The following is a 13,734-nucleotide window of genomic DNA, read 5'->3' as shown; positions in this document are numbered from 1 at the left end:
CGCTTGCGCAAGAGGAGGGAAAACGGAATTTGAATAAATTGTTAAATCTGTTTATATTTGAAGATGGGGGTAGGGCAGGCCCCGAATTGGGGGTAGATTCTGTGGGGGTTGGGCCCAAAATACTGCGCAGTAAATACGTCTTATAGCAAACAACATTAATTTACAATTATAGCCTACAATCATCACAAGTTAAATCATGATTCAAACACAATAGGCCTCCCGCATTATTACTGAAGATGAAAATGCAGACGTTAGCCTACCAGTTGGTAAACAAATCTTGTTTCAAGGGTTTTTGGTTAATGCAAATAAAGTTGTTTAGCATGATTACTTATTTTCATTCATTTGAGTTTGATAGCCTATATGATTTAATATTTGCGAAGTAGCCAACATACAATTAATCTTTCATGAGACTCCTCAGCTTATAAACTACTACAACGTTTTTCAAACTATTTCTCGCTGTAGTGGGCCATACATACATTGTCAACGGTCAGCAGCACTCAGAAAATGCATGCTTAAACCGACTGATATGGTGCTCAGTGGTTACATTTGGCAGCCTGACTAGCATGCTGTATGACGATACTTTCGCGCCAGCTTATGTCCTCATTTGACTCACTCTCTTGGCTTACTTTTTAGTAGTTGTTAGTTTGATAGTTCTCACGTTGTGATCCCATTTAAGTGGCACTTTCATTCCCACAGGCGAATGTTTCCCCCAATCGCACCTCCTTTTTAAAAAGCACCAAGAAGGCTACAGTCGATAACTTTTCCTGTCCTTCTCTCGCCCCAGAAACAAGATGCTAAGATGGCGCCTTCCTCAGTGTCAAGTTCAAGTAAAGTGCCGAGTCTCACAGCCTCGAAGACAAATAAAATGTATATATGATCTTAGCAGAGAGTAATACAACAATGACAAAGAATGTTAAACGTCGCAGTCTGTTACTTTTTCATTTATTTTATTTCAGTCAAAATGTATGTTCACATTTCTTCATAAATAGTTGGTAAAACAAACAAACCAACAAACAATAGCCTACTTTAAAAAGTATAAGGAACCTTTGCCTCTTTCCGCTAAATAACAAATAGGCTCGCTGTTGTATCATCGTTTGCCTCGATTGTGGCACAGTGACACAGTTCATCAGTAAAACATTTTGCTTTTCAGGAATAACTTGGAGCGTGACCCATTTCTCCCAGAAAGTGTTACAACATCACATTCTAGCTGCGTTTATACATCAAAAAATTTGCTTTGACAGGACATGGGGCATACGGGTTGTGGGAATAAGAAAAAAAGTTTTTCTTTTAAATTGATGTATAGAAAATAGTATATAAAACATATATTCCTTAAATTATTTAAATAAACGTATTTTATTTATCACTGTCACTTACGAGGTACTGTTTTTACATTTTGTAGTGCTGGTGGTCTGAAATCGTTCTCATAAGCACAATATATTTTGTGGTATGCATAAGATTCAATTCTTGAAAATAGGTTACAATGCAATGCTGTAACTCTTTGTGCCACTGAACATATTTTCCCCAACCCACATATATCTATTAGTGTTCCCAGACTAAATTTTGTTCACACAAAAATGTTTTCTCGACAGCTTATTCACACAAAACAAGCAAATGTGTAATCAAACTTCTCTATATGCAACACCACAGTACTTATAACAAATAACACGCTTAGTTTCACAGAAGAATTACATTTAAAACAATGCAAGCTGACAGACAAAAACACTTTTATTTTGAAGATACTGTGTTGTGACAGTTCCATTGTTGCCGATGCACACATTTTAACATAGGCCTACTTGCACAAAGACATTTTTGGAACTATGAAGGACTGCCATACTGGCTCATATGTTTGGGTATTTGACCCGAATTTGAAATACTCTAAATACTGTCACCTTGGTTTGGAATTCATGAATGAACTAGCTATAACATCTGTAAATGCGACGGGTGCAATAGCTGATGGATCGTTCGAATGTGTAGTGACATTATGCTACAATTGAGCTCTATTCTCTGATTCTATCAAAGTAAAATACACAAAAAAAAGTTAATTTGACCATAGGGATATGGACAGAACCGTTTTATATAGTTTGCCAACTCACTTGATAACAATTCAGATTTACAGAATTGATTATTCACATGTCAATGGCCTCACAAGCTAAACAATAAGTGATGGAAAAATGGGCATCATATAGACAAATTCATCATATTTATATAGATGATATCTTGGATCCAAATAAGACACATTTATTGCTTAAAAAAAGATACAATCGCAATATTGGCGCTTTAGAGTTGATCACTTTGTTGAATGTTAAGTTGGTTATGACCCAAATCTGTACAGTCTTGTTAGAAAACATTTCCATAAATATCTTTAAGTTTCAGAACTTATACCCATAATTAAATTACAAATTGATAAATATGGCAGCATGGATATGTATTTACAACGTTATTAACAAAAGGCAACGTTATATTCAACGGTAACAATCGTAACCTAATACCACATTTCTCCACCTGAAAACAGACATTGACAACAGATTCGACCCCATCAAACAAGGAAATACATTCACGAGTATATATTTATTTATGATTTATTTTTTGTTCAAGTTCAAGACAAAGACTTTGGCACGTTTCTTAAGACTGTCTGAAGTTTTAACAATCAATTGAAAGGCGACTGTAGTGTGTCACCATTATATAAAACACCGTGAAATATTATTCCTTTTTCTTTATTTTTAAATACAATTTTGAGAAAATACATAAAATGAAAAATAAAAGAATCATTTGAAATCTGTAAACTAAAAAAGGGAGAAAAAAAACTTTTATTTATTCTTAGAAAGTATTATTTCATTATTTATGATTTATTTGTTTTCTTCGAACTCGGAATAAAAGTCAAACCCCAATCCTGAGAAAGGATGAGGCCTGCTACTGCTGGCTTGCTCTCATCTCCTCGTGTTGTTCCAATCCAATTTTGTGTTTTTAAGTTTTTAAGGTTTTTAAGGTTTCCTTAATCTTGATCCACATTGAGAGCATGGTTATGACTTCAAACATACCATTCATTAAAGTTGGGTGGCAGTCCTGCATCGCTGTGCCCCGACGTGTTTTGCACGGCTGACGGTGGTGTTTTTGTTGGGTCTTCAGTGTTCGCTGATACCAGAACTGGTGGTGTGGACGACTCATATCCAGAACTTGCTGCTGGAGATGACTCAGAACCTTGAGACTCGTGTACCTGTAATAATAATACAATAAAACAAGAGGAGTTGCTATGATATATTTGTATGTCTATAGGCCCTATAGCGTGAAGAATAACGTTGAATATGTTGCACACACTCAATACGAGTCAACTCAGCTTAAGTCAATACACCTTACCCTTTGATCTATCAAATTGCTAATGCATTGCTGCGCTATTTCCTTCTCTAACTTATCCTACAAGTAGTAGCCTAATGTTTGGGAAATAAATATGCTATTCTATTACATTCCAAACCAGTGAGACAGCAGAGAAAACGTGATGCTTTTTGGGCGCTGATCCTTTGATTAGCCCTTGGTCAAGGGAGAGTATTGTGTTTGTGTGTTTAAGGTGAAATGAACACGTTAATTACCTTCATGTGTTTCCTGAGAGAGCTGGGGTGCGTGTAGGACTTGTCGCACACTTTGCAGATGTAAGGCTTATCCGAAGTGTGCACGTGCATGTGCTTTTTCCTGTCACTGCTGTTGGCGAAGCGTCTGTCGCAGCCGTCGAATTCACACTTGAACGGCTTCTCACCTGCAAGATGGAAATAAGCACAATTCATTAACCCCTATACACAGTGGATTGATAAGCCTACCATACCGACATAGGCCTGCCTATGCAAGATATAATAGGGATGCTGGCTTGATTCACCATCGATGAAGTCTTCCCTGTGAATAACAATAGTGCACTGTGAATAGCAACAGCATGCATGATATGTTCAATACAGGCCTGCATTTGTTAGGCTACACATCAACGTGCACAAATAGTGACCAGTGAATGCTCTTATAGGCATGTTTGATGTAGTATATAGACTTTGATATTACTGTTGTGTGCTTTGTCGTAGTGTGTTTAAATAGGCTACAATGTTACAACCCCACTGCTGCACTGATTTGAATAGGATGGAGTAGCACATAGCCTAGCCTAGTAAACAAGGACTAACGGGCCAGACTCACAAAACCACACTGAGGGGTGTCCGTCTAAATGTGGGCCTAGTTAAGCTAATTCTCTCACACTTTAGTTTGGGGGAAGTATGTGTCTGTCTCTCCCTTAATACACACAATGTAACTTGATCAACACCTTCGATAGCGTGCAGGATAGCTTCTCCAATCGAGAAATATGTCCACACAATACATCAACATATGCACGTTTGATATTGAGATGTGAATTAGGTTATCCCGAGCGTTCAACAAATGCAATATTCAGTGCGTAAAATCACATTTTATTTTCGTTACAACATATTTCTTAGCCCAGCCTAAAATACAAACCAAATTGCGGCCTTCACTCGTTCTTGCATTACTCTATAAAATGCAACAACCTCTCAACAAAATTCGCCTCGGTCTATTCTTTTCCCCATGCACAATGAAAACAACAGGCCTATGGATAGGCAACTTTAAACGTGTGGCTGTTGTTTGTCAGCAAACTTGACGATAGTAATTACCTGTGTGTGTTCGTTTGTGAATTTTCAAATTTTCCGACCTGGCGAAAATTTTCCCACAACCAGGGAATGGACAGGGGAATGGTTTCTCTCCAGTGTGCACGCGAATGTGGTTCACAAGTTTGTACTTGGCCTTAAACGATTTCCCCTCTCTCGGGCAATCCTCCCAGAAGCAAATGTGGTTACTTTGCTCGGGGCCGCCAACGTGTTCCATGGAGACATGCGTCACCATCTCGTGCATTGTGCTGAAAGTCCTTTCGCAAGTCTTTTTGGGTCGGTTCATCTGGTTCTCATCTATCCATTTACAGGACATTTCTTGCTTTATGGGTTGCCTCATGTATCTAAAGAAGGCCCCAGGACCGTGGTGTGTCGGCACATTCATCCCCATATTCATCCCCATTGGATGGTTGTAGTTGTGGAGCTGAGCGCCGTAGGGGTCCGTCCGAGGGCTGGAGACCGGACGGTACGGATCGGGTCTTCCAAAAATGTCCCCGCGTAAACCAAGATGCATTTGACTGTTGACTACATGTCCGCTTGGCGAAGTGTGGCTCACGCCCTGGTCGTGGAGCCCTGAAAACAACAGATGTCCAGGGTTATCGGAGATTCCAGGAGGTCCATGCAGGCTCCCAGCAGAAGCGGCAAAGATCCCATGCTGGGCACTCGATGCAGCAGACTCTCCAACGCCACGGTTTCTGAATAGAAAGTCCCGGGTTGAATTGAAAGGTCCCCCGCCGTACGAACCCACCTGTCCGCTGTGATGGTGTCCCAGGGCAGCAGCATATCCACTGGCTTGCGGGGTAAAAGCTGAAGTCTGGCTGGAGGTTATATCGTGAGCCACTGGGCTGAGTTTGAAAGCTGCGGAGTGGGATGAATCAGCGAAGGGATTGAGTCCCAAACCGGGGTCTCTGTTCCCTATCTCATGGTGCCGCGGTGTTCCGAAACCCCCCACTCCTAGCGATGGGAACTGCGGACCGCTGTCAAGGAGCATAGTCATTGGGCTCAAATGAACTTAGAAAACGAAATAAAAGAAAAAATGAACTGAAACCCCAGGTTAGTGGAGCTCACTCTAACCGCGGATAACGGGAACCCGATTTCAGTGCGTTGAAACGTAGAATAAGATTTGTTTTACTGTAAAAACACCAAAACAACGAAAAAACAATCCTTCGCTTACAGAGCGAGGAGAAAAACTCCCGTAACTGGGATCCGTGAGAAAGAGGATCAAACTTCCCCCCCTTTCCAGACGAATGATGTCCTTGGACTGATAAAGTCAATCACTCACTCCCTGCACATAAATGAACTCGGGAGGCAGTGCTACGACGCCCAATGAGAGCCCAGCTACCCATTTGGCACGTGACGCCAAAGAAGAGAGTTAATTGGCTAGATGTCTGTTGATTGGCACGGTTTGCTATTGAAAATGGCAGTTCGTCTCAATGGTTTAATTTGATTGGTTAGTGCAGGCATTATTTTTCAGGTAAGGCATCGGAGCACTCTCGCTTCAATAGCATGAGCCTTATTTATTTTCGGTCTTATAACGCAGAAACTGTTGCAGAAGTTGGATAAACACCATTATAAGCAGTAAATATTAAACCAGAGGCCAATAGTCATTGCAAATGTGTGTTGTAGATAGGTCTGTAGGCTATGAAATGAAACAAAGTTACTGAAAATGGGGTTCTCGCAACATTAGGAAAAAGTATACCATTATCCAAACTTCAGATAATGACCAAGGCCTTTCTTTTTTATTAATGTCGTAGAATTCAGGCATACCACAAGCATGCTGTTTAACCAACAAACACAATTCAGCTTCTATGCAAAAACATAACACTTTATTTGGTGCATTTTGGTGGGGACATCATTTTGTAAACGTTTGGTTATAGCCTGCCTACATGTCTGAATAGTTTACTTTTTTAAATACATGTGTAACACGAAATAATTCATGTTTACTCCATCTATCCATCTATCTTTTTATCTGAGCATTTTGTCTCTTATTAACTGTGAACATGAAAGTAGTTGGCAGAGATCCGAAATGTGGCTTTCTAGAAGCCGCTTGAGAAAGGAGGGGGTCGGTTTTTTGCAAAGCTCTATTGGGTGTAAGACGCAGGAATAAAAGACAGAAAGAAAGATGGCAGTAATTGTAATATCCTGAGATTTTTTGCTTATCCAAAAATTCGTGCCATTGAGCGAGTTTCACAGGGTTGCCGCTGACTCGCTGCAGGACACATAAAATCTGATCAAGTTCAGAGACGCGTTGAGTGCTTCAAGCGGCGCTTTATAACTCCAATCCTTTCACATCCCTTTCCCCTCAATCTGTCCCAGGAAGGAGCTCACATTCTTTATTTTAGACATCTGAAAAAAGAAAAAGAGAAAAATCTTCAAATCAGTCCTTCAGTCTGCTTTCGCCCTCCACCCCGCAATCATTCCCACAACATATTCCTCTTCGAGAAAAAGTATTTTAAATTGTAAGGTGAGTTTTCTTATTTATGCAATATTTAAATTGTTAAGTTTAATTTTCTTTTGAAGGAAAGCAACCGTGGAGAATTGTACGGATGCTGTGGGGGTGTGTGAATCTGTGCTTTCGTTGAAAGTCAGCTCGGGACACTTGTTTATGATATTCAGAACTTTTGTTGTTTCTTGTGGTAACTTTTTTAAGATACATGTTCTTCATTTACTCCTATCAGTCATGTTGTTTCATCAAAGTTAAACGTGTGTGCTTCTTCTAGAGCAGATAGATCTCAGCTGCGTTCCTAAACTCAACAACAATTTTTTTTTACGGAAAATGGCATGATTCCCTCTCTATCGTGCGCTCCCTCCCTCCCTCCCTCCCTCCCTCCCTCCCTCCCTCCCCTCTCTCTCTCTCTCTCTCTCTCTCTCTCCCTCTCTCTCCCTCTCTCACACACACACATACATACACCCCACACACACACAAACCCTCTTTTACTCTCTCATCACTCTCTTCTTCTCTCTCTCTCTCTCTCACACACACACACACACACACACACACACACACACACACACACACACACACACACACACACACACACACACACACACACACACACACACACACACACACACAGTGTGAGAGAGGGAGCACATGAGTTAACTGTGAATAGCCTTGAAGCTTTAGAACATGAGATTTATGGAGACCTTTCTGATCTTTCACAAGTGACAGGCAGTTAAGTTTTCTTAACTTTTCCTCTTCGATATTTTATTGACTTGTTGAAACGAAAGGACTCTGTAAGGTTATTATATGTGGTATGTTCACAGTGAGGGTGTTACTATAAAATGATTAACGATGAGAAGCACGTGCACACTTGTCTCTGCAACGGAACACACAATTCAATTCTATTAGCAACCAACTTTTCTGCAGTATTAGGAGTCTTGGAGTTTAGACTATGGCAAGAGAGGTTCACCGACCTTTGGCCTCCTAAGGCCTCGTGTGTTGTTACAGGTTACTGTCTTCACCAAATAATCAAAAACAACTGTTGCTCGCCGAGGAGAGCCAAACACAGAATGTGATGCAAAAAAAAAACCACCTACAGGTACGCCTACACTCGAATGTTCTTGAATTTCAGACGAGTACATTGATTCAGATGCGAGCATTATCTACAACTTTCCACAGCACCACATCAAACGTTCGTTTATTTATATTACATTTACTCATTAGAAAATACTATAGCCTAGTTGAGTGTCCAACAACACCTTTCATGACCTATCTGGTTGTAACATAAACAAGAAAAACAAAGCTAAGTTATCCAATTTTGCGATGTTGATGTAACAAACTGAAGATCACATACTGGACTTACTATCACGATATTAAAAATAAAATAAAAAATCCAATCACTTCCGATGCTCCTTTTAGAATGATCAAAGCGTAGGTCTCTCAGACGTCACCAAGATTATACAATATAATGAATTGTTTTGGTATACACAAATATTTCGAGAATTGTTGAATAAGACTGCAAATAAGACCACTTTTGCCTATCTACAAATGAAATCAGGAGGATCATTTTTAAGAATACCTAAAGTTGTTTCTGTTGCAATTATAACGGAGTAGGTCCTGATACTGAAAACTAGGCCTGTGTCTTTTGCCCTAGATATATTGATTCTCAACACTGTCGGTCTGTATTGCCAGTATAGGCTTAACATTTTCATTTGGATGAACGTATTAACGTCTTGTTGTTGTTGACTAAATGTATCCTCGTCTCCTCGTTTGCATTGATGGTGCAGCCAAACACTCCTTTTTTACATTTAGAAACTGTCATGCATGGAGTTCTTTTGCTTTCGTTTGATTGCTTGCGTACAAACTGATATGCTATCTTTTCATGATTGTACTTTTTCAACAATCTACCGCAGACAGTGGAATGTCCCAATCTGAATTGTAAATAACTTATGCCTATTTATTGCTTGCTATGCCTTACTGAAGTGTTATATTTGCCAAGGTATTTCATGTAGTTTTAGCGAGGAAATCATTTTTGGTAGATGGTTGCGAGCTCATATTTCTCCTGAGCATGCGCACGAGCTTATCAGAAACACTATTCTGGTAGTCTAATATTTATAAAGACTATTGCTTAGCTATACAAATCGCTCTCTGAGTTGATCATGCACACCGTTGCCTTGATAATGAACAATTCATTAGTCTTGCGATTCAAAGTTCCTGCAGAAAATATACCTATATTATCAAATTTACCTGCACTCATGTGCAATTTATATTGATGTTTACGACACAAACTGTGAGATAGGCCTAATGCATTTTTCTTTACAACATTATCAATGAAAACTATACTGGACATGGTAAACAAATGATTTGATAGCTCACATTTGAAATATTTGACAAACTATTCAAATTCCAGGTTAATGTAGATGTCTTTGTGCAATGCCTGTCCATTATTAGCATGGCTGGGCCTCTCTCAGAGGTGTAGCGGTGCCTGAGCTGTAGCCGCGCGTGCAGTAGCCCACGACAAGTTTATTTGAGGAAACGTTCCTGCTCAACAGTTAACCCAATAGTCACCAAACAAAAATATTGTATTTCATTCACCATCAATGTTAACAAATTCAATCCTAATCGAATATATACATATATGTGTGTGCGTGTGCACATTTGTAAAACTACTGAATCTCTTGCTGAATTGAATCACAGGATAAAGATGATTTATTGCATGATCAACAGTAATTGAGTTAGTCTTTTATTATCTACATTAAGAAGTTCAAATGAAATGGGTAAATGGTGTTTAATACACTAGTACGTTAATGGAATACTGATATGTTGGGTTGATGTATTGTTTTTTGTTGTAATGGATTACAATATTTGTAGGATTTTTAGGTGCACTGATGTTTCAACCAGTCTTGTTTTAGGTATGCACGTGGGTATGAATCTGAAAACATAATTAGCTGTTGCAAGTTTTGACACAGGGTGTTATTGGAAAAATATTGTCGAAAATATTCTTTGTGAATAGATTTTTGCTCAGCTTCTGGGAAAGGCTTATCTTTTCACCTCTAAAATCAGCAGAGCGTAAAACCAAGAGAGAGGGTCATATTTCGCTTGTCAAAGTTGAACTGATCCCTACATCTTTTCTTAACAACAGATTGGACAATACACAATGCCGATATCCCATGGGACTATTAAGAAATGGGTATACACGTTCATGCACTCACATTCATATTTATAACACCTTAACCCAAGGTCCATTTTGGGATTCTGTCTGTAGTTTATGGTTAGAAAGAAATGAGAAGCTCTTAGAAACTTTGTAGCTTTTGTATGCTTTGTGTAAGTTTTTTACTGTTCCATCTGGGACAAATTATATCACCTGACCACTGTTTGTCCATGTTAAAGACACAAGTACCCCTTCTGCTACTCAGAGGCAGCCAAGGTCATAAAGGTCATGTACGATACGGAGGAGGAATACAGTACAAATCTGCCGGATCTCTCCCTGCATTAGCCATTGTGTGGGATGGAGTGCTTCAATTGTTTCCTGCAATTTTTGGGGGGACTAGTTTTGAAGTTACATAGATGCACTCTTCGCTCAAAGATACACCCTTTTTGTATTAATCAGTCATCCTCTTTCAGGGTTCGTAACCCGTCCACTGCTAATGACATGTTCTACTCAGCTGTTAATACTGGGAAAGGCACGTTTCAAACATGATAGTTGAAGAAGTAACTGTACACTCTTTGGTGTTTGTGGTCAGTTCATGGGTTGGAACAAGTGAGTCTACTACAAGTTTAAGATATGCACCATTGACTCTCTGTTGGCTTTTTAATTACGTCTTTGATATGGTTTATCAATATGACTAATTGACTCCTCGCTGCGATGTATTGGAACATCTGTCTGCAAATGGCTTCACCCCAAACCTCTTAATTCATCTAAATTTCATAAAGTCATGACAAGAGTGGGGTGCCAGTGAATAGTCTCATCCATTATCACATTATTCACACACACACACACACACACACACACACACACACACACACACACACACACACACACACACACACACACACACACACACACACACACACACACACACACACACACACACACACACACACACACAGATTAACACACAGACACACACACACACAGACAGATTAACACACAGACACACACACACAGACAGATTAACACACAGACACACACATGAATACACTCACACAGGCACAAACACAGATACACACACACACACGAATGCACATGGAGACAGACACAGACACATGAATACGGATACACACGCAGATACACACACACACACACACACACACACACACACACACACACACACACACACACACACACACACACATGAATACACTCACACAGGCACAAATACAGATACACACACACACACACACACGAATGCACATGGAGACACACACAGACATACACAGACACAGACACATGAATACGGATACGCACGCAGATACACACACACACACACACACACAGATAAACACAGGGTTACACACACATGCGGATACACGGATACACTCTACCATTTATCAGAGAGTCAAAATGGTCTAAATCACCAAAAAAGGATGACCTATGAACTGATATTGCTAGGTTCTTTTTCATGTGCTTCTTTTCCACCTCGGCTGGTTTTAAATGGGTGCATATCAAATACATGAAGTCCCCGATGGCTCCTGTGCATTTTTTCTCTCTATTACAGTGTAACAAAGGGCCTGAGCATAGTTGTTTGTCACTTATTTGGGTATGATTCCTGTTAATGTATCGTATAGGACTAGGTAATAACAGGTCATGAACAGTGCCGTGCAATTTACTGTGTGCTGAACAGAGGGCCCTTTCTAACATGGGCAATGGGTGCCATTTTAAACTGCATTCGATCATCGCAGACACATTGACAAAGCTAAATAGAGCTAAGTCTAGGTAAAATCCATTAGGTTATTGCACTGATATTCAACTACTGTCATAATATTGTCCTCATAATATATATACTTCTAGATGAACAACCATTTACAGCATTTTTGTGTTCTTTGAAGCCGAGTGCATTTGGATTCTGCTGTGGCTATAGGCTACAACTCAGGCCTCATAAGCCACTGTTTAAATCAGGTTCTGCCATTCTATGGCTGTGTATTTTGAATGTGAAAGAAAGTGTGACATTTGATTGTGATCGTCTGTATCATTTCATGTAGGCCTGTTAGCCTGACGTATCATTCTACAATGAATGCAATCAATATTATTAGTCTGACACTACTTGTTTGTGTTGATTAATCACAACTTAGCTGCAAAAACTGTATGTCTTGAGTTAGCAGTCAAAGCTATTACACATGCATACTGTACAGTTTTGCGTTTCTGGGTACTATATAGCTCTTCATTTTCAAGAAAAACGACTAACATCCTACGGGGATCAACATTCCAACTGCCCCATAACAAGTGCACATGATCTGTAGGCTACCACTGTACTACATTTAATCACACTAATAAATATTGTACTGTGCAGTATGTTTCAGTTTATTGATGACAAAGGCATTCATGTGGATTGTGTATTTGTATAGTGTATTAGGGGAAACATGAATATCCCGTTTTAAGCTAGTCTGCAGAATTGTCTACTACATAAGCTGGAATGACTCACTTCATTTTGACAGTAGCCTATATCACTTCTCTGCAATGTGTTATTTATTTATTTTAGTGTCTATACCCATTTTGCTTCTATTTTTATGCATAAATGTTCTTCTTCTTCTTCTTCTTCACAAAACACCAGACATAAACCACCAAGCACCACCAATGTTATTTTGGCTTTAAATAGGCTAGCTACATAGTTTGATTGATAGGTTTACGTGAAATGTTCAAGCACACAATGTAAAGATGTCTGGTTGTTTATGCGTATGTTGCATGTAGCTATTATTATAAGGAAGTCACGCGATATGCAATGTCAATATTCAATAAATTGACAGCGGATCTGAGAGATTTGTGGGCCTCAACGAAAGGTGATGCAGAGACAGGTGACAATGGGGCGTAATTGATCATAAAAGTCCGTTTTTACCAGATTTGTTGATCTACTTTTGGTTTTTACAATTTATTTCGGAACGAAGACATACCCTAAAACCTCGGAACCCCGTTGTAGACTATTTCATAGGCTACGTATTACAATGCTAGTAACTAAAGCGTGAAGTTTTTCTACATTTTTGTTCGGAAATGCGCCAGGTTAAAGGCCGACTAACATGAGCATGCATTACAATAATTACCGAGTTTGACCAATGGTGTTTGTCTATGTTACGGCACTTTATGTCAAGTGGGCCTCTCACTCCTTTTGTCTGGGCCTAGTCCCTTGAGTGTGACGTCAGAACAACAATGTTGAAACTGGACTTTGAAAGTTAGAGGACAATACAGTCTTGAGAAATAATAGTTGACTAATTAAATCTACATTCAATGTGCACCTCTGCATCCAAACTAATCACAAAACGGCTTAAAGGAAAATAGAGGCCTACTATAACCAAACGAAGACGCATGGACTATTAATTTGGGAACATTGGTTTATTGGCCTGTATAATTTACAACTTAAACCCACTAAATACAACTCTAATCCTTTGGCAGGATAAATTACTGTTTGAAATGTGTGTTGCCAGGCAGATGAG

At 39.4% G+C, this 13,734-nt stretch overlaps 1 protein-coding gene across 1 annotated transcript; it reads right to left on the bottom strand.

Annotated features, from left to right (window-relative positions):
* Positions 1-930: 930 nt before the first annotated feature.
* On the bottom strand, positions 931-5,928 carry LOC106604742 (zinc finger protein ZIC 3). The gene is made up of 3 exons (XM_014199719.2): positions 4,653-5,928; positions 3,585-3,748; positions 931-3,214 (listed from the first exon to the last, which is right to left on the bottom strand). Exons 1-3 carry the CDS (start codon positions 5,641-5,643, stop codon positions 3,029-3,031), a joined length of 1,341 nt encoding a protein of 446 aa, XP_014055194.1. The 5' UTR covers positions 5,644-5,928; the 3' UTR covers positions 931-3,028.
* Between the last annotated feature and the right edge of the window lie 7,806 nt (positions 5,929-13,734).

Source organism: Salmo salar, chromosome ssa05 (genome assembly GCF_905237065.1).
Source record: "Salmo salar chromosome ssa05, Ssal_v3.1, whole genome shotgun sequence".
Classification (NCBI taxonomy): Eukaryota; Metazoa; Chordata; class Actinopteri; order Salmoniformes; family Salmonidae; genus Salmo; species Salmo salar.
This window is presented reverse-complemented; position numbering and strand designations above follow the sequence as displayed.

Coding starts and splice junctions, on each gene's coding strand:
- LOC106604742 (XM_014199719.2), bottom strand. CDS start 5,643: ATGACTATGCTCCTTGACAGCGGTCCGCAGTTCCCATCGCTAGGAGTG. Junction 3,749..4,652: donor TCACAAACGAACACACACAG/GTAATTACTATC, acceptor TCCATCTTGCAG/GTGAGAAGCCGTTCAAGTGT. Junction 3,215..3,584: donor CTCTCAGGAAACACATGAAG/GTAATTAACGTG, acceptor TTATTATTACAG/GTACACGAGTCTCAAGGTTC.